The following is a 23735-nucleotide window of genomic DNA, read 5'->3' on the forward strand; positions in this document are numbered from 1 at the left end:
GGGTTATATTTTGGTACGCCAAACACACGTTTCGTCTACATATGACTCACCAGTGACGTTCAGATCAAAATAGTCAAAAAGCCAAACTTGTATGAAGTTGAAGAGCACTGAGCACCCAAAATTCCAAAAAGTTATGACGAATACAACTAAGGTAATATATACAGGGGATAAGGAAATTCTTAGTAATAAGAATAATCCATTAACAGTTAATTTATAAAAAAAAATATCATATACTGTAACTGATATGCATGTCAATACTGAAATACTGTTTTGGATTGTTGTTTTTTTTAAAAGATTATATACATGAATTCAATTTCTTAACTGATATACAGCCGTAAATTTGCGTTTGACTATCTCCTTTTCAAGTTACCTTATACTATCATATTTTGGTATTATTATAATAAAAGTCCAAAAGCTTTGTTTTGATATATGATATATAATACCTTTATAGTAAAAAGAAAAATAACACAAATACCGAATTCCGATGAAAATTCTAAATGAAAAGTTCCGGGGTAAATGGCACATTAAACAACATTTTCTTATGTGGAAATTGGTAGAATAAAGCTGGTTTTATAGCTAGTTTAACCTCTCACTTCTGTGACAGTCATATAAAATTCCATTATACTGATAACGACGTGGGAACAAAACAAACAGACATTATAGCTAAAAATGTAAAAAAAATAAATGAGACACAGAAGTCAACATTGTATAATCTTTATCAGTATAAAAACAGGTACATATGTCACCAATGTAAGCAAAAAGAAATATAAAAAAGCACATTAGCAGAAACGAAAGAAAAGATTTCAAAAATTACCAGGGCACAATACCGCAATAAAAGGATGTATAAGTACCGAGCCACATCAAAGGGATATTATCAAAAATAAGCTAAACAGTAAAAGTATTAAGTTTTAAAGGGAAATAAAAGAATACTATAAAGCAATCAGAGTTAAAAGTTTATTTGCCGATTAAGGTTTAAACTTGTGTAAGAAATTTCAAAAGAAAGGAGCGAAAATGATACATTTCAAGGTTATAACACTATAGTGTACTTAGATAGGTTAAACACAGATTTTGACCTTATTTATGTCTGGCACTATATCAAACTTTTACAACAGCCATCTTTTTTTTATTTTGAATTGTACAACGAGGTTAATACATCTGACATTGCACTTTTAGTCGCGATGACATCGTGAATTCTTTTATTAGGAATTCGCTTTATTTGATGAATTCTCGAATATACGTTTTGTTGAACACTTAACTAGTTTTGATGGACTACAAGCGAACATAATATGTTTAATTGCTGTATGCTATACAGCTTTGATATATATGTAATCCGCACCCATTTCGCTTATTACAAAGTATTATAAATACACTAGACAAATAGAAAATTTGACTAATAAAATGCATTTAGAATATAATACAAAGAAAGGAATATGCTCTAACTAAATTACTGCAAATTCAAGTCCATTAATTTGTATTCGCTTTATGATAATGCTGGTTTCCTTATCTAATACATTTATACTAGAATGTTACATTCCCGATTGTATCTAAACACGCAAACTTTTATGTTACAAATCAAACGTTTACAACCTCGGATTCAAGAAAAACAAGATAACGAAGAGCTACATTTTAGTAGTATTAACTGATCATGATAATGTTTAGTTTCATGTTCTGTAAATAATTGTAGTTGAACATGTTGAAAGAATCTAAACGAATCATAAACCAATACATTGAACATTAAACAGTATATTTTTTGTTAACCTTAAACACGTACGTCGTGGAGTAGTTATTTACAATTTTCTTTTTTGGTGCAGACCTTGAACGAATAGGTTCTATCTACTTTAATTTGACGAGATACAAATAATTAAGGTTATCTTTCCATTGCACCTGATTTCACTTCTGGTTTTTAGTGGAGTGCGTGTTGATTCTTATTTCTTATTTATAACTGTTGATGTTAATGTTTGGTATTTGAGTCTTTGTTTACTCCTTGGTTTTGATTGTTATTGTATTATAATGCAGCCGTTGCACTTAATATATTTATCAAATTAGGCCGGGTTCTCACTGATCAAAACTCGGTGTTGTGTTAGTGTAGTTCACAGGTAAACTAAACACAGTTACGTTCCCATTAATAAAAATTGACAAAAAATGTTTACATGTAGTTTAATTATATTTCTTTTCGTTTTGAGATTTCTTTCTATTTCTGTTGCGCAATACTGAGTAATTCGGCTTTCGGACTTTATATACTGTTTTCCGCGCCCTTTTCATTTCATCGAGAATTCACACACCAAACTTGTTCGACAACTTTATTGACAATGTGAATGACGAGGAAGACCAACGCGATGTTACATGTACTAACCGAGATTATGAACCGCCTAATCAAACAGACCCAGATAATCATGTAGGATTTTTTGAAGACGCCTTTTCTTTGTTTTCCTGTCAACTGGATACTGCCAACCGTCTGAACCCTTATTACAGGAACTCCGTTGAAGAAAAAGCTAGTTCTGATCTTTTTCTTCCACCTAGTGCATCATTTACAGAAGTATCGTCTAGGAGTAGGAGCACGACTGGTGGAAAAAGCGTTTACACATCAAGCGAGTACTTTGGTGGAAAGAAAGGAGCAACCCTATTTTACTACTGCAACGAGAAAGGCCATTAGGCCTAACAATGTACCAGGAAAGTGAGCAGATATCCCCGAGAGAAGCAGGTGTAGTGATTCAGTTAAGTACCAGTTTTATAATTTAAACGAGCAAGATAATGAATATGAAAATTCACTCATAAGATAGAAACCCATTCTATTATGGTAGCCTTTTCGAAAATTTTAATTTTTGAAAGATATTTTAAAAGCAAACCATTTTGTTCTCAATGTAATTCCTAAAGGCTATTTAATACCTTTTTATAAAAATAATTCTGCTTTTAAGCATTCAGTATTCGTGGAGCGTAACGGGTAATTAGTAAGCTTTTAGAAACGCGGACAGCTATTGAATGCCAAGATCAGATTCCTTTTTTGTTTGTTATAAATCATCGGACATATTGGATATTGTGGATATTTCAGAACACAACTAAATATCTTAAAAATTTCAGCTTTCACATTTAAATTATCTACAGCAGCACGAGTTTTCAAAAGTTTTACGTCCTGTTGTCAAGCATTTTCGTTTGCAGGGCCTAAAGAATTATATTATACATTGACGATGGCTGGGGAGTAGAGTATAATGCACAATCTTTTAAATGTTATCTGATATCTTGCATGTTGCTATATTTTATATCCGCAGGTTTATTTGGGTTTTTTTGTTACCCAGAGAAAGGCGTTTGGAAGCTTCTCAAAAATTAACTTTGCTTGGTTTTGAATGTGATATGCATAATTCTATTCCGGATCTTCCTTTACACTAATAATTTTTATTATTTGTTTAAAATTCAGCATCTATCCAGAAATAGAATGACCTAGACATTAATATGAACTTGCCGATATTTACAGTAATTGTTTTTTTTTTACTTTGATGAATTTGGTTTGTATCCAATTTGTATTTTAATTATTTTGATAAAGTGTGCGGTCCATACACGTGTGACCTGTTTGCAGACAAAATTTAACTGTTAAATTGCACCATCTTTAAAATTAATTAGATCAATTTCACATATACTTACCTGTAAAGGTCAAGGCACTTTGCTCGTACCGAAATGGACATCATCACCTGTGTGGCCTTTATTGTGGTCATTTACAATGTAAATGTAATAGGTTTAAATACTTCGTGAAATATTTAATCGAGTACGCCAAACCCAGCAGGTTGTTTCTAAAAGGCTCTATTAACAGAATTTCGTTGCTGAGAAATTATTATTTAATATTTCATTCTGAGGTTAGCAATGGTTAGATTTCAGAAGCTGAGGGCAGTTATATATTTATTTTCCGGTGATGGAAGTTTATTTTATACATTGTAACTATCCGTGATGGTTATTGCGACTTTTAACCTGTTATAGGTGTTAATAATCGAACAGATAATTTCCCGTGATAGGATTTTGTTTATTTCCCCGTGATAGGATTCTATTTATATTTTGTGATGGGATTTTGTTTACGTTCATGTGCTGGGATTTTGTTTATTTTCCCGTGATGGAACTCTATTTATCTCATGTGGTGGGATTTTGTTTATATTAACGTGATGGGACTCTATTTATATCCTGTGATGGGATTTTGTTTATGTTCCCTCGATGGGGTTTCAATTTATCTCCAGACCTGCGAAAGGATTTGTCAAATGATCTCCAACTCCGTGACGGAGACCCTTGCAAGAATTTATTAAGTCTGATAATTGGTACCATATGTCGTTTTTTTTTTTTTTCAAGTCTGAAATTTTACAATTTTTTTTTTTTTTTTTTAATAATTACGAAGAGATGAATATCATTAAGAATTTAAGAATATGTTGTTTGAAAACTGAATTTCATTGCTGAGAAATTATCATTTTATTTTATCGTTCTGAAGTTAGATTTCAGAAGCTGAGGGCAATTGTATATTAATTTTCCCGTGATGGTATTTTATTTAGGCATTGTAATTACCCGTGATGGGAGTTTATAAAGACATTGTATTTACCCGTGATGGGAGTTTATTTAGACATTGTAATTTCCCGTGATGGGACATTATTTAGACATTATAATTTCCCGTGATGGGAGTGTATTTAGACATTGTAATTGCCCGTGATGGGAGTTTATTTAGACATTGTAATTACCCGTGATGGGAGATTATTTAGTCATTATAGTTTCCCGTGATGGGAGTTTATTTAGACATTGTAATTGCCCGTGATGGGAGTGTATTTAGACATTGTAATTACCCGTGATGGGATTTTATTTAGACATTGTAATTACCCGTGATGGGAGTTTATTTAGACATTTTAATTACCCGTGATGGGAGTTTATTTAGACATTGTAATTGCCCGTGATGGGAGTTTATGTAGACATTGTAGTTACCCGTGATGGGAGATATTCAGATATTGAAATTTCCCGTGATGGGAGTTTATTTAGGCATTATAATTACCCGTGAGTGGAGTTTATGAAGACATTGTAATTGCCCGTGATTGGAGTTTATTTAGACATTGTAATGACCCGTGATGGGAGATATTTAGATTTGACATTTCCCGTGATGGGAGTTTATTTAGACATTGTAATTACCCGTGAAGGGTTTTGCTACTTTTAAACGGTTATAGGCGTGTATAATCTAATAGATAATTCCCGTGATGGGATTTTGTTTACGTTCATGTGCCGGGATTTGGTTTATTTTCTCGTGATAGGACTATTTATCTGCTGTGATGGGATTTCATTTCCGTTCCCGTGATGAGATTTTGTTTATGTTCTCTTGGTGGGGTTTCAATTTATCTCCTGCGAAAGGATTTGTCAAATGATCTCAACTCCGTGACGGAGACCCTTGCAAGAATTTATGAAGTCTGATAATTGGCACCATATTTTTTTTTTTAGTTACGTCTGAAATTTCACAAAAAGTTTTCGATAATCATGTAGATTTGAATATCATTAAGAATTTAAAAATATGTTGTTTGGTACTGCAGGGTTTTCATGATTTTAGCGAGCTTGCAAATATTAAAGTATTCAATTTATCTTTTTCACAAATCTCATCTAGGTTTTATGATAGAAAGTAGTAAAACTGATGTGTATAGACAGGGCAACACTTTTTGTATTGCTATAGAACTAACTCGGACTTGTGCCCAGTGGTATTTATATATCTTTGATCTCCAGTGAATATGTATTTAGAGCAATTAAAAAGTAAAACGGTATATACATGTACGTTATGCAAAAACAACAAACCTATTTCTTATACCAGAGCAAAAGAGCTATTTTAGATGCTTTGTGTCGAGCTGGTTTCGATAAAAAATAAATTTGAGGAGTGGATGCGCGACTTCGTCAGCTCATAATAGAATACAAGATAGAATTGTAAAAGCACGCAGTAGATGAAAGTCAGATCTATTAAAAGACGGTTACTTAAAAGAAAATTTATATAGCAGGTTATCTTATTTATACCAGTCTACACCGGCATATTTCCTTTGTTTTGTCGAACTGTTTGGTGTGTATCTCCTGCCATATTAGTCTTTGTTGTTTCTTTATATAGCATAAGAAATAATTTATGTTCGGACGAGCAAAGCGAGGTAGAACATAATTATATTTCTTTTCGTTTTGAGATTTCTTTCTATTTCTGTTGCGCAATACTGAGTAATTCGGCTTTCGGACTTTATATACTGTTTTCCGCGCCCTTTTCATTTCATCGAGAATTCACACACCAAACTTGTTCGACAACTTTATTACATTAAGATTGAAATATTATGCTTTGTATAAATCCTAATTCTTTGTATTTTCTTTTTGTAGATATAAGTAGAACAGTTGAGATGAATATATAGATGATACAATGACGCATGATGTATGGACTTTAATATTCAATTGCACGGCATACATGTATTTTGAAATGTTATATTAAAACTGTTTGGTGTGTATCTCCTGCCATATTAGTCTTTGTTGTTTCTTTATATAGCATAAGAAATAATTTATGTTCGGACGAGCAAAGCGAGGTAGAACATAAATCATGTTTTGTCTACATGCAGTCAATAGTCAATGTAGAACTTGTGTGGTTCAGTGTACAGAAAACAAGGTAATTAGAACATGCATTTTATACCATGTATATTTAAAGAAGAAACGATTTTTGAATAAAATTGATATTAAAAACAATTATTTATGTAGCTTTTTTACCGAATTATCTCTCTAAACTCCATATATTAATTGGTTTGTTATATAAAAAAAACTTTTCCAGCCTTATAGGAAGCAACCATCTTCATGCGGGAAAGGGGTTATGGTTTTTATGTACAACACAGATCTAAATTTTTTTCGCGTATAGCACGAACAATTTTGAAAGTTTTTCAAAAGTATCAATCAAATAATTTTATTAAAAAATTAACACTATAAGATATGGAGAAAATCTGGATTCACAATTTTTGTTCTCCTCATTGAACAGAATATTTGTGCATCAATTTCAGAATCAGAATACCTTTTATGGAAAAAAACGACCCCCATTTTTTTAGCGGAATGGTCACTCCCTTAACCTCTAATCTAGACTCAAAGCATCATCATTGCCAAACACATAATGCAGATGAAAATGTCGTCCCGAATTGAAAATAAAAAAAACATTTGACTAAGATGTAAGTTAAGCAATCTTTCGCTGTGTCACTGACGACAAGCATTTGAAATAGCAGTTTTTTCGGTTCATTTTATTTTATTCAAAATATTTTTGTTATTTTCTCATAATGTATCAATATCATTAAAGATGCTAGGTTTATATATTGGTACACGAAACATGCGTTTGTATACATGAGACACATCAGTGGCGATCAAATTGAATCAGTTAGAAGGCAAAATCCAATGCGAAATTGAATAATATTAAAAAAAACAAATATTCCTTAGAAGATCGGTTATCACTTTGTTCAGTTGATCTGTCTTTCACATGTAACTTTATAGGTACAATTCTTATTCCATAGTTCGCTGAGATCAATATTATATTTGGTTAAATTCATAATGACATAATTCGCCCGAAAAGTAAAAAGCTTACAGTGTTGATTTTTTTTTCTTAAGGAATGACTGTAATATTTTTTCTGTCTATGAAGAAATAACATAAAAAAATTGGTGCACACTGAACAACGCGCGTAGCGGGTTATTTAACAGTGTGCACCACATTTTTTATGTTATTTCGAATAGACAGAAAAAATATTACAGTCATTTCTTATAATTTAATTCTAAATTCCATTTTAAAACGTAGAAAACCATGAAAAAACGTTGATGACGTTACGGTCACATGACTAAATTATGTCTATGGGCTCATAACAAAATAACGTCAGCCAAACAGAAGACGCGTTACATCCAAAATTAAATTATATTCTGATGGCTTCAAATTTTTCAATACATTTTTGTGTTTGCCTGAACTTTCATGTCTTTTTAGACTGCAATAGCTTTTCAAATCAATGCGGTGCTTAACCAATCTGTTAATGTTACTCTGAACTACGAAACAAGCTACCATTTGTCATCTTTTTTGGGTTGATCTGATATTTTGATAGGATACAAATTTTTAATAAGACTCTCAGTTGTTTTTTTCTTTGTGTTATTCAAACAAAGCTTTTAAATAAACAATGTTGGAAATTGCCCCATCCTTCTCTTGAATGAAATTGACTTATTCGATTCAGATGATCGTAAAAGTCTCATTTAATTTCTTTTATGTTCAGGCCTCTGGTCTGATTAAAAACAAGGGAGCGAATCGGATGAAATATTATTTCTGTTGTTTATAACATTTATTTAACAAAATAAAATCAGTTGATTTGTCTAAATTGTCTAGCAGAAGGATGATCTATGACACAGCAGCAAGATATAATCAAAATACTACATAGATGTTGCCAATTTGCTGTTATCATCGACAGATCACAAAAATCAAAAGAAATGAGGTTTTTCAGATGACGTTTTTTTATAAATGATTCAACCACGGGATCACGTTATGGTTAAGAATGAGACAAATATACACATACAGTTATTACTCTCTTTCACTAGCTTATCAATAAAGACATATTCCTGTAGAATTATTTATAATGAAAACTGTGTAATAATGAATAAAAGAGATGGCATCTCCTAAATATGAGTATACTGGTGTGCAATGACGAATAATGAAATTGAAATAACCCGAATAAAGCGACGCACAAAAAAGCAATAACTTGCAAATAAGGTAAACACAATGATTAGAGATCAAAGCCATGCATAGAAATAAGAAAAAGCAGTAACAGAATTAACTAAATGGTTAATAAAATAACAAATCCAAATGTCGAACACGATTCAAAGAAGATCCGGGACACACCGTAATGCACGAATGCGTGAAATAGATCCGGTTTTCATTAGAGATGTTTTGTCAAAGAGAAAATTTTTGATATTTTGAATAATTTTGTTAGGTTTTTATTCATAACCAATTTTTCATGTACTCATTTATTCTCACATTGCTTTATTATAACGTTGTTTACAACGTCTTGACCACACTCATTGCTGTATGATGTCAGTGGAGTAAAATTACACGATTTATTTAACATTTGAAATAGTAGTTCTTATTAAACTCGGAAATGACAGCATTTGTTGTAACCAATGTAATATTTAAACCAGTTCGTGATTTATTAAAGATTAATTGCTGGTAAATTAAAAAAAAGTTACCTTTTGGAGACCAAAATGCTTAGTTATATTTTGTGCAGAAGTTTCAAAGCAATGTTTTTTTGGTAGATCAAGCTAAAATTTCAAAAGTCATACAAGACATTGAACACAGATAAAGTTGACAATTCCATGCGATGATATTGGTATATTTCTGGGGATGTTAGAATTGGTATCTATTTGGATCTACCACTTCAAGGACAATATTCAGTAAAAATAATCTTAGATGTGTGGTATATTGATCTGCACAACGTTAAGGGGTGAAATTACTTAAGCTTGACATTGTTCAGCGTTACTGGAAGCAGGGTCAAACCTTGGATTAACAGCTAATCACAATTGAAATGACAATCACTTATTCAATAGAAAAATTGTATACACGATAGCCTCACGAGTGGTGCAGTCAAACGAAAGAACTGCTTTTCTTCACAGTGTTATAACTTCATTTTCAGGTCATACAAAAACACTTGGTCTCATTGCTGGTATTGGCATGGTTTTTTTAAGAACACATGTACTTATTCTATTGCTTAAGGATGAAATCATCTGAAGTTCTTTTGTAGTTATAATCAATCGGAGCTGTGAGTGGTTTTTTTTTTTACAAAGTATAACATTGTTAATACATAGTTTGTGTATCTTAAAGGTTTAGTTTAAATAACAATAAGTGGCATGAAGAAAAAAGTACAGTCACGGATCAATAAGTCAAATTAAGATGTAAACAATCGACAATAGAAAACATAACTTGGTCTAGTATTATTCTAATGTGCATTGTGTAGTTTTCTTCCGTTATGATAATGTATTATTTTATAATTCATACCAGTTCATTACTGAATGTACCAAAACGATTAATGTCCATTTATTGTGTTTTGACTATGTGTATCTTGTTGGATTTGTTGATCAACTTTTTATCTTCTATTAGTCCCCTTATGAGCTGGAATTAATTCTTTTGCAGGTTATCCTTAAATTATTGGCAGGTGTATCTTTCTGTCAAAACAATCTGCGCACGGAAAATTGAAAACAAAACCCAGAAAGTTCACAAAAGATTATTACATGGCATTACTAAGAAGTTGCCGTTCATATATGTAATTGATTTTGTTAAGGGTCACGAGCAAGTACGACTTATCAATATTTTTATTAAATAGTTTTGTTTTATAGTAGTTAAACTCTACATTACAATAGTGAACATCAGTACTATATGACTTCACAAAACACTAGCCTATTTATTCGTTACTGCAAATAATGGTATCGTTAAACCATTTTTTCACCAATTTACTCAATTATTCATTGTTTTTCAATGACAGACAATTTAATTTCGGCCCACTCTATTCTTCAGACGTATACGTCAAAAATTTTATGAATGGATATAATGAAAAAGTTTGATGTTTTTCAATTTCTTCTTCGAAAACAATATGAATGAATTAAAACAATGCATATAACTTTCTTTATTTTTTTTATATGAAAACACAACAAAAATCAGGTCGGCTGCAATAGAAACTGTAGTAATAAATTATCCTCATTGATGCAATTAAAAAAATGAATATAACAACGAGAAAACCCACCTACGAATCTGAGTTAATATATTTAAAATTGACATAGCATACATTTTTCATAAATATCAATTAAAATATGAGACATGAATAATAATGTACGAACGTAGTGTTTGAGTCATGAAACTTTATCATTCATAATTATGATCTGATGATGCCGAAAAAGCAAATCATAAAACAAAAAGTGTTGAGAACGAAAGTTACAAGTAACAATCAGTCGAGCTAGATATAGCGGGTTTTTGTAAGCTGAATAGGTTCCAATCGTGGGATTAGAAAATCAGATTATTTATAATCTCTATGTTTACATCAAAACAATTTTTGCGGCACGATGTTGTGAATCTACTGGTATATTGTTGTTCCCAAAACAAATTAATCGATTTAGTGGACTTGAACATCAGTAATATACTGTTTCATTACCTGTTCTTTATACTTTTCATTTAAAACTTCCAGGTTGAAATGGATACAAATACAGCTTTTTCATTTCATGTGTTGTTATTATTTTGATCTTTATCACAGTTATTCTATTACAAAAACTATCAATTACAGATTTGCATTTAACAACTTATAGAGATACATGTAAAAGAGTGACGAAAGATACCAGAGGGACAGTCAAACTCATGAATCGAAAATAAACTGACAACGCCACGGCTAAAAATTAAAAAGATGAACAGACAAATAATAGTACACATGCACATGAAACAACATAGAAAACTAAAGAATAAGCATCATGAACCTCACAAAAAACTAGGGATGTTCTCATTCGCAAAAAAACTTTTTATTTGAGGTTGTTGTTTAAATGAATTTTCTGAATATCACCTAATTACGGTTAGTTTTTGAAGGAGTATAATTGTGAAATCAAAATACTCATATAAGAATTGAAAATGTTATTAGAGGTGTGTCAAAGAGACAATCATCCGACATAAGAGCAGAAAATAGTACGAGGCTATCAATCATGAATGGGTCTTCGTCGGAGCGAAATTATCCAACACTCACAGGCGAGCTTCAGCTGATCCCTCGACTTTTTTTTTATTATTAGTTTTGAATATTTAACAATTTTGATGTTTTGATATTGTATTATTTCTAGTATCGACGGAACTCCAACAATGTAAACGGGAAAAGGACACGTCGATAAAATATGATAAAATCAAACATGAGACTATATCATCAAACAGAACGAATAATAAACCTCTGTTATATTCCTGACTTAGTACAGACATTTAAAAAAAAACTCAAATAAGTAGGTTTAACCTAAATAGATAGCTCAACCTCCTGAATAGATAGCTCAACCTATTACATGTTTGAGGTTTAACCTAAATAGAATGCTCAACCTATTTCATGTTTGAGGTTTAACCTAAATAGATAGCTCAACCTATTACATGTTTGAGGTTTAACCTAAATAGATAGCTCACCCTATTACATGTTTGAGGCTTAACCTAAATAGATAGCTCAACCTATTACATGTTTGAGGTTTAACCTAAATAGATAGCTCCACCTATTACATGTTTGAGGTTTAACCTAAATAGAATGCTCAACCTATTACATGTTTGAGGTTTAACCTAAATACATAGCTCAACCTATTACATGTTTGAGGTTTAACCTAAATAGATTGCTCCACCTATTACATGTTTGAGGTTTAACCTAAATAGATAGCTCCACCTAATACATGTTTGAGGTTTAACCTAAATAGATAGCTCCACCTATTACATGTTTGAGGTTTAACCTAAATAGATAGCTCAACCTATTACATTTTTGAGGTTTAACCTAAATAGATAGCTCCACCTATTACATGTTTGACAGTTGTTTATATTTCAGTTAAATTGAAAAATTTGGATGAGGAACACAAACAAACATAGTTGAAATCATGAACTCATTTGGTTTGAGTACATCTCTAAAGTTGCGCAGTATAAGTACTGTTAACATTCGATAATAATTAAATCTGTAGTGCTGATAATAGTTGCCATATTCCACGTGACGCACCAGTCAGTCCAACATTAACAATATCACACGACCTCTATACAGCTTTATGATAAGATATATTAATATTATTTGACAAATTTTGTAATTTTAATCTAATGTTGTTTCTTTATATTATATCCGGCATCAAATCAAATATTACCATTCACTGATTTCGATCAATATTAACAGCTTTTTCCCATTATTGATTCACCTTATAATTTCTAAATCAACAAAATTAGCGAAAACGTGTACAGTAATTTTCAGAAAGAATAAAGAAAAGAGTTTAAGAGACAAAAGTTCATATTACGATAAAAGAAATATTTATCAAAACAATTGTAAATTGATATAACTAATGAAAAGCCAACGCACAGTATTGCTTTCTTTTATCTTCCACTGTTCCACTATAGTTTAGTGTATAACTATATACAACATCAATAACTATCAAGGGACATCTATACAGAATTAGTGCTACAATTAGAATACTAATTTCATTTCCTATTCAATTTCATAATGACATGGGGCCAATTAATTTTTGTTAATACTTGATGATTTATTGCAAAAGGTTTTAGGAGGAATGTTCAATAACAAGATGAATAAAAAGACAAAATTATTGCCTTATATTTAACTATCTCAAAGAGTCTGAATAAAAAGAATGTGTTGCCGTTATTGGTTAAAGTATACGTTATGATTGACTAAAGATGTCTGCTGTTTTTAAGATAACATCTTGACATAGTTATTCCCATAATTTTTCTGGAAAATATTTAATGTAAGCGGCAAAAAAAAAACTCGAAAAAAGTGTCATACGGTATACGGTTACGTTTTGCCATATCAAGGTTCTATAAATCAACTTTGGTTTCTTTTGGATTCATCATACTGAATACATTTTCTTAAAAATTATCTTCATGATTTATCACGTGTACTTAAAAAATATTCATTTATCATAGACAAAGTCAGCATTCAATGAAACTAGTGAAGTATATTTACTGACATGAACACTGTCAACGGAAGACACATAAAAGAACAAAACAACAAATACCTTCATTTTTATTTTCCGATAAAATGTCTACTCTTTCACAAAAACAATGAAGCTTTTTTTCTATGTATGTACCTGTCCAAAGTCAGGAGCCTGTAATTCAGTGGTTGTCGTTTGTTTATGTGTTACATATTTGTTTTTCGTTATTATTTTTTTTATATAAATAAGGCCGTTAGTATTCTCGTTTGAATTGTTTTACATTTTCTTTTATAGCTGACTATGCGGTATTGGCTTTGCTCATTGTTGAAGGCCGTATGGTGACCTATTGTTGTTAATGTCTGTGTCATTTTTGTCTCTTGTGGATAGTTGTCTCATTGGCAATCATACCACATCTTCTTTTCTATATCAAAACGTACATTTGACACTCAATTAATTAATGTTTAAAATGGTGGTTGAATATTCTGTAACCTTGTCTGAATCTATACTGTTGTGTTCTATTAAATACAAGAACAATAATGTAAATTGTTTGGCCTTCGCTTGTGTGTGTGTATCTAAATTTACAGATTTATGGTCTTATCTTTCTTGGTACTTTAGCTCAAATATCTAGCCTTCAATTTTTTCACTACATTCATCGGAATAAATCTTATCACGTTTTTTAGTTCATGTCTTTTATTCCTATTATCAATGTCAGTAAAGCCAAATTACCTCTTGATTGATGCTTCTTACTATTGCCGAGTAATGCAATTTGTACCTTTATAGTTACGTTTCTATCACATTTCAACAATCTATTACAGTAATTAAGCGTTAGCATCAGCAGTACAATAACGAAAACTAGGCTTTTCTTCTGTAGGTTGACACTTTTTTCTCTCCTTATTCTATATTGTGCAAAATTATAAAATTATAACTGAATTTCAACTAAATGTCATTTAAAGAAGTCCTGACACTAATTAACAAGACTGAAAAAAGTGTGTAATGACATAGACAGCAACTACATTTGAACTCATCATAACTATTTTTGGTCTTTAATAATACACCTATCTAAATAATAATAAATTAGTGGAAAAGCGCGTTCATTTCGTGCCATTATACCAGGTTTTTTAGTGTTGATACTTTGTATTTATACTTTTGTAATGTGCACCATTAGAAATTTGGGTCCTAAATGCTCTTCAACTTCGTAATTTTTTTATTTTCACTTTCTTTATTCGGGCGTCAGTGATGAATCTTTAGTAGTCTGGCGTACAAAATTCAAATCTGGGTATATATATGAGTTTACTATAAATCATTAAACTCTTTTGTATTCTTTGCAAAGAAAAACAGATAATGGCAATCGGAGTATTACTGGTAAACAGTGGTTAGTTCCTGTGGGAACATAGTTCTCCAGTTGCTATTACAAAGCATTGATCCTTCAGAACGAGAAGTCTTCCTGATTAAACTGTATAACAGAAGTGATGTTGTTGACGTATTATTTGTTCTATTTGTTTAAATGTATTATTCTATCATTGAATTTTATTTATATTGTCTTCTTTTGTAAAAAAAAAAAAAAAAAAAGCGTACCTTTCCTGAATGATAAAGTAATCTTTATTTGATTTTATAGATTTTCTTACAAATATTGTTCCAAAAATAATTCTAAATGTAGTTTTCTTTTTTTTTCCAGATTTACCGCCAAAGATTACGGGATCTAGCAATGGCAAATGACGTCAACATGGTCTGAATCCGTGTCACGTGATACATGTCAGTGCGCATGTGTAATTGTGCAATACACAGAAATATCTGAATATTTTAATTTTTAAAGTTGTTGTTAAGCAACTTTATTGTTTAACAAATCATTTGAATCTATTTGTTCAATTAAAAAGGTTTTTTTTGTATTTTTAAAATGTTTCCATAGTTTAAATATTTTGAAATATAAATTGCTTATTCTAGTGAAATTGTTTCCGTCTATTGATTGCTAATTTATATTGATTTTGAATTTTAATTCTTTTATCTGATATCAGTATATGTATTTGGTTCAGATTTATGTTGAGGAAATGTCCGGAAGTGAGAGTGATATGACTGAGAGACAAAGATCTCTTTCTATTTATTTAGCTTCTATGATTTTTAAGGTCCATGGTTCGAACAGTCAGTTAAATTAACCCTTTGTTTGTCATAAACATACTGATACTGAAGAGATATATGATTTTTTTTATTAGAAAATATCTTTATTTTCCTTGAAAGAAAAAATACATACTTTCATTGTGAATCAAAATGGCGAGTTTTTTATGACTTTAACTTACACACAGGCCAACATAGAAATTTATTTTTGTAAAGTCGCCATATGAATAACATCATACACAAAATTTAGACTTAAATTGTTTTCTCTTATTTGTATAGTTGGCTGGAGACAGCTCAAATAAAGAATTTCATTCAGTAGTATATGCTAGTTTACACTCGGGAGTACATTAATAAACATATTAATCAATGAACATCATATCAATAGAAAGATTTGCCAGATTTCATAAAAGCAGATAGGAATGAAGACAATAGAAACACATAAGGGATGACACTGCGACTTTTTAAAGTTTAGTTTTAGATAAGTACCTAAAAATTACAAATTAATATCCGAAAACCAAATGACGTTAATCACGTGAACTTTATTAAAGGACCACGATGTCGAGAGTCACATTTCTGTGTGCTCTTTATTAAAGCACTATAATGATTGATAACAGTTTTTGTAACTATCATTATTACTTCATGAAGGTATTATCACTTCCAACAGAGGTCTAATAAACTCGGTTATAAAGCAGGAAACGATTGTATTTTATTGTCAATTATGAAGTTATTTGTTTTAAACATCTACAGGTACACATTTCATTAATAAGCACATATACAGAGAGAAAATATATATTTTTCTCAAATAATAAGATGGTTGCTGTTTGTTTTACGATATATACTAAAAGAATTTCAACAATTCATCCTTATCCAAATAAAATTGAATTAATGGAAATCAAGTTTTGTTCGTCCATGCCAATTTCTTGCTTTGTATTAATGCGATTTAAATGTAAATAAAATATCTATTTTTCCTTTACTGTCTAATTTTATTCTATCTGTTGTTAAAAACAATAAACCTGATAGTATTGGACTGTTTTCTATTTTTACAACGTCCGTTTGCTGGTCCACACGTCGTATTTCGATTGGTCGGTAATTCAGGTATTGATTTGGTCAACTGAAAATTAGTGTCGTTCATAATTATTTGCAACAAAGTGCCATTAATGATGACGATGATCGATGATGAGTTATTGTCTTCTGTCCAGTGGAGAAAATCAAATACATTATAACAGATTATATTGACATAAATAAACTCAGTCTAAAGGCCGCATGCTAAACAGAGAACTGTTAATACTAATTTTTAAGACGTTATATTGACCCGACATGGACCAAACTAACAACTAAGTCACAGAAACATGATATATAACATAAGAAGCCAATAATTGGGCATGCATATCCTGCATTTGCCATTATTTGTCAAATTTCTAAAATACCCCTTCCTAAATTATAGAAAGCTATCACCATAATTGACCATGGTATGATAAATTTATTATATATCCACCATCATGAATAACATCATCAGTGGTTTTGGATACATCTAAATAAAATCTAATCCATTATTAAAAAGAGTGTGAAATCATAACTAACATTTTATTGAAAAGCAATGTAGTAGTTCTGATAACAAAACAGGTACATGTTTTTATAGTTTGTGGGATAATAACATTCTATAAAGTATGAAAAAACAACAATCGAAGAAGAAAGAAGGGCATCAAAAACATAAATCGAAAAATAAAGACAACCATTAAAAACAAAAGATAACAATAACTACAAAGAAGGCTTAATTTTGATAACACGAACTTTCAAAGAAGATCAGTAACGTGACGGTACCCAAATTGCACCTATTTTGACAGTTTCTACACATACGTTTTTTTATGATCAAGAAAAAATGTCCATACTGTGTTTATTTTGTAGCGCTATCTTTCTTTATTGAGTAGGTACACTAATTAGATTGTTCATCCATTTTGAATACTTATAATATATATATTGTATTTCTAATTTTAAAAAAGATGACGTTTTGATGTCGTCGCATGGTGACGTTTTCCTTCATTTTGCTTTTTCAGTAAACAGTCCATCTGTTGATAAATACTGTGAACGTTTTGTGTATATCTAAATATGATTACTTATGTTAAAAGACGTGCATAGTATCAAATCATAAAAATACAAATTGTTTAGTCTCTAGGAAATCTTGTAAGATTTCCGTTGCTATTTTTTTCTGAATAGGTGCAATTTGGGTACTCGGTGCAATTATGTGGCAGAATAGTCAACCAATTGACGGTGGTCGCTTACTGGAAGAAGAAGAAGAAAAATTTGGGTACCCTTACGTTAGCCATTTTCATAAAAAAATCTTAAATGTAAAATTTATCGTAAGTCTAAAATATTCCATAACAATTCAACTGAATATTTATATTGTAAGATTTATTTTACACTTACTATTTTTTTTCGATGAGGGCTACAGGTGTTCGGGAAAGGTTGGAAATAATTTGCTTTATTAGTAAAACCTGTCGATGAACAATAAGTACGAGAGGACAAAACAAAAATACTCCTCAGAAAAACAAATCACATAAACCGACAACAGATGACTCTGAAAAGATGTGTGTAATCAAAGAACAGTACAAGGTTCTAATCTGCGAACTTTGAAAACCTTCAATGTAACTGGATTTTCTGCTTTTCATATCTGAGTTGATGTATAACAATTTATGCAGAAAAAAAATTAAAATAAAAAAAAATCTGAAACTCCAAGAAATGAACAGAACAGAAATGACTTTCTTAACCAACACCAACGTTATATTGGATGTAATTTAAACATTGTCCATTATATACAAACGAAATAAAAATTGAAAGAGCTGACCTTCGATGAAAGCATCACAATTGACAATAATGTCTATACAGAAGTGTTTAAAAACATTTTTAAACATACATAAAAAAGTAATCCGGAATCACCGAAACCCAAACAACCAACACCCGACTCATACAAACAAAGACAAACATCGAAGAACAACACATGGTTCTGAGATATCATGATTAAGTACAGGTACACAATCAGGTGGAGTGGTTACCTACCCTATCTATACCATATATTGAAGAAGAAAAAACATCGGATGGAGTGTTTACCTACCCTATCTAGACCATATATTGAAAGAATACATCGGTTGGAGTATTTACCTACCCTATCTAGACCATATATTGAAAGAAAAACTTCTAATATGATTGAGAAAATAAAGTCAATATGTATTGCCTGTTATATGTTGTTTTCCTACATGAACGGTCGCCTTGAAATTCTTTCAACCACTACATCATTATAAAAACTCAAAGTGATAAATAATATGATATACATGTAAAACGTCACGCGAAGTTCTGATATGAAATAAACTACAGAAGATAGAGAAGCAACAACCATGTAATCAATCTAAAATATTTACTAATTTGAAGCCAACAACAATACTCAAATGAATAAAATTTAATTATAAATAGCACACAAATGTATATCCGGCCATTTCTCCGGAATTACTATGAACATATTCTTGAGGCCTTTATTCCCCGGTAATAGAAGTAGAAAAAGAGCCAAAGTGTTCATAATACAGAGTTTTGTTTAGAATTATAAAAGCACCACTTACTGCATCATCAATTGAAAGAAATCAGAAAAATACCCTTTGTCTAAATCACTCTTCGAGTAAAATTTTGATTAGATGATTGTTTTTTCTAATTCTGTCTTGACCATCATGGGACATATCTTCAATAGACGTTGTTAGGATTTCTGATGAAAATTATTGACATCATAATGTTAATGTCTTCATAATTCAGTAAGCTTCCCTATTGAGGATCAATGCGAATGATGTTCTGAAAGAAATTTATTATATTTACTCAGTAGGGACCAAATGGTGAATATCAAACAACGATTATTTCTTTCAGACAAATTCGTTTTTATTTTCGTCGACAAAAGCAGTTTAATTGCAAACAGTGCAGTTAGCAAATGCAAATATATTCATCAAGTGCTCAAATGTTGAAAAAAAGCACAAAAATACTGTTTGCAATATTTCATATCCGTATTATTATTAATTGATACGTGCCTTTTATGACAACTATTTCGTTAATAAATTGCTTATAATGTACTATTCATATGCACTTTGATACGTAGAACAACATCTGGTTTTCATTACTGTGACAACTACTAAACCCTACACCTACCCTTGGGTTGGTAATGTTGGTGATGTACTTTTAAGCATGTTGTTCAAATTTATTCAAAAGAACATCAGATTGATATAAATCTAACCAGAATTGTCATTGTTGTTATTTCAAACATAACTGTATAATAAAGCAATTTACGGGAACTTAAATATTCGACGAAATAATACTTATCAAAAAGAAAACAGTCAACCTATATGCCATCCGGAATCGACATGAAACACACTCATTATGTACAATTGTGGAATTGCCTAGACGTCAGTCCATTCGTTGACTGGGGTTTCCTTTTCTAGAATCAATTCTCCCTTAAAATATATCGCTGAAAATACTCACATTATCATATTCAATTGTTAACTTTGTGTGCCTAATTTCAGTAAGTTAAATGTGTTTAATAAAGCCCCTGTCACCCAAGACAAAGATCATGAAGATCCAACTACTATCTACAAAAAATAAGATCGCAGTGAAATCGTGGTATTGTCGTATTGCATATCAATATTTGTCTCGTTGATACGACGACCATACTTTGATCATGACCAATTCAGACTGGTTGAGTATATATTAGTGGAGTACAAATTAGGCCATTTCAAACTTTTATTGGTTTTTATCATATGTCATTTGGTGGTGCGTTGTCTCATTCACAATCATACAAAATCCTTTTATTATTATAATTATATTTTAGTACCGCTTGAGAGTAAACACTGGTGGGCAAGAAATTTTGGGAACGATAATAATTTATTAGTTCCCAAAACCAAATACATATATATTATTCTTAAAAATGAAGAATGAAATGCCCTATGAAGCCTTGTGTTAGAATTTGATAGTTGATCTAGAGAAACATTGCAATCTATCTTTGAAATCCAAACCACAATCTTGAAATCAACCAGAACAGTAAAGACGGCTAGGATAAAAGAGGCATGCTTTAAAGTAATTTTGGTGTATTTGATAGCAAATTCGATAAATATGACAACTTTTGATACAAAAATAAATATCGTGAATGAAGATAACTGCTAGTGTTAGTTTCATATCAACTTCAATTTAAAGGTCAATTTTCTAGTGGAGAATAATTCCAATTCTTTGAGAAACTGCTCTAGATAGGTTGACATGGACTCACTGCTAGACAACAAATCTTGTAGTCGAAACAATGTATTGACAAAAGATCATTTATATCTATATAGGAATTAAAACCGTGTCATGAACTCGCACAATAACAAAGTTATCATCATTGTTGTATATATATATAAACTGTTATACATATGAATACTGTTCTAAAAGTAAACTGTCCACTTTATGCGATGTATTTCATCTACTACGATATCTTCAATGACTTCAGTTAATGGATTTTCTTATAAAGATACAATGTAAGAATTTTAAATTCTTGTGTCTGAACAAACTTATTTCTGTTTAGTCAAAATGGAATTCGGTTGGACAATAAATGCTATTCTTGTGTTGATACATTGTATTTGGAAACTAATTTTACATGTATATCTATATAGGAAAAGACCATAAAAGTCGGTGAAATCATCATTTTTAAGTATAAACAAATTGTAAAAGTATACTCTAATGAAGATAACGATCAGCAAACGTTTCTAAATTGCAGTTTTGCACGCGATCGTATTTATGCCTCTTTAACTAGTTGAGTTGATGTCAGCTTTTAAAATAAATTACTTTATATTGCAGCAGTTTCTGCCCTGTACTTGAAATTCAAAGAAAGTTTTTCTAAATTCGTTGTGTAGGTAACGCTTTAAATTTCTGGATTTTAACTTACTTAATGAACGTAAAACCCACAAAATTTAAAGCCAAGGATTAACTATATTCAAAAACGATATTTCATAAAATATAAGTTCACCAAAACACTCCACGTATATGTAAGATTATCATACAATTCCAGACTCAAATCCAGTAGTATGTATTTCCAATATTGATGAAACAAATCAGTCATTTTAGGTGTACACTATAACTGCCTGCTTTGAAATGTGATTTAATATTGAATAGTATTGTTGTAAATATATATGAAATAAAAGAAATAGTTTTTAGATTCAACAATTATTTAGATGATAAATGTTTATCAAACAAATCCTATTTCTCAACTGCTTTTTTTCTTTTTTACAATTAAATGACTATACGCAGTAGTGCAGCATGTTCAAGAAGATTAGTCATGATCCAGAGTTTGTTATAAAGAGAGTTAGCAATTTCTGGAGTGAAAAAAATACTTGATAACTTCTCTCAATATCCCTGCTTTTTGTTGATTGTTTACAAAGGTGAAAATCGGTAATTTTCGACTTCAAAACACGACCAATATTACCAGTAGCTGCCAAATTTTCACATCAACACTGTATGCATAACATATTTTTGACGATTATACGACATGGATGCGTAAAAAAACTGATAAAATCGTACACAGACGACTATGTGTATGATATAGCATACATTGGTTTTGCGTTGTTTTCTGTCATTTACATTAAAATGGCGATAACAATATTGAAATTGAAGCTTATATCTTAAGAAACCAAACACCTTTAAAATTATCAATTTAAATATATACATATTACTTCTTATAAAATCCTGATGTTATATAATCATAATTACTAGCTGAAGTTTTATAGATATTTTTTTAAGATGTCCTGGTCACCCAAATAAACGGACAGTAATATTAAGGTGGATTCTAGGTAACTTATGTTTCATCTTTTATATCAGGATCCAGCGAAAAGATCAGAAACATCTTGATCGTATTTAACTGGAATATTAATGACTAAAGGGATAAATTAAAATAGATTTCCATATTATGTATTATGGTCATCTTCATCGGGCTAGTGGTACACGCGATTTAAAAAAAATATTAGAAATTTTCATACAGAATGGACATAATATCAATTTTTGATTTTTTTGCGAAGTTTCCCTTTAAAGATTGACGTACATGTAGCATGGGTATTTATAAACCTTTTTTTTTACAGTTTTTATCAAATAATAGTAGTTCGTTTCTATGTATGTTGGAGTTTGTGTTTTGTTGTACTTCAGTGTTTCTGTTATTTCGTTGTTTTATTAGAATAGATAGTTGCTGCATCGAAAAACTACATACGGTGACGCAGGTGTATCCGGTCTTAATTCTAATTGATAAATTGTAGATATCATCTCTTTGACTGTTTGGAAAGCCTATTACAGTTTATCAAGATACAATTCTTACTAGCACTATTAAAAAACGATTTCGTTCTCCAATTGTAAATTAATGTCTTTACGTATTATCTTAATTAAAGGGGCACAAGCTGTCAAATTCATAATCACCGATTTTAATCAAATTCTCATATTTGATTTATAACAATGTAAAACATTTATCCAAACTATTAAAAGTCTAAAATAAACAATTAACAGGCCACAGGCATGCACTTGCGTTTCTTCGTTTCGTATGTATTTTAGTCTAGACGCCATTAAATTAATTATCGAGTTGACCGGGTCATCCGATGACCATATAAGCGATGTAAACAGAAATATAGTTATAAATAGATTACACAAAATCGTGCTGTTGGATTATTCTAGGTCTATTTAATTTCATAGCATAGATGAAAAATAAATGTTTATTATCGTTTTTACCTGTATAAGAATGATATTTTGTTGATCGAATCAGCCAATCAAATGGTCTACCTTTGTTTCACTTTCAATGTTGACACTATTTTCCTTTGAATAACTTTACACATACAATTGACGTGTTATCCATCTCAAGCTAAGGGGTTACATTGAAGTTCACATGTATACGGATTCAATGAGGTCGAATCATTCACTTGCAAGTGAATAGTTCATAATAA

General features: G+C 30.7%; 1 protein-coding gene across 2 annotated transcripts in view; it reads left to right on the forward strand.

Moving 5' to 3' along the window:
- The window catches only part of LOC134686987 (uncharacterized), a 35546-nt gene extending 18760 nt beyond the window's left edge, over positions 1 to 16786 (forward strand). For both annotated transcript variants that reach the window (XM_063546884.1, XM_063546885.1), the window contains one exon: positions 15329 to 16786. In XM_063546884.1, coding sequence (XP_063402954.1) covers positions 15329 to 15385 — 57 coding nt within the window. In that variant the 3' untranslated portion in view covers positions 15386 to 16786. The remainder of the gene's footprint in view (positions 1 to 15328) is intronic.
- Positions 16787 to 23735: the final 6949 nt, after the last annotated feature.

This window comes from Mytilus trossulus, chromosome 10 (genome assembly GCF_036588685.1).
Source record: "Mytilus trossulus isolate FHL-02 chromosome 10, PNRI_Mtr1.1.1.hap1, whole genome shotgun sequence".
NCBI classification, from domain to species: domain Eukaryota; kingdom Metazoa; phylum Mollusca; class Bivalvia; order Mytilida; family Mytilidae; genus Mytilus; species Mytilus trossulus.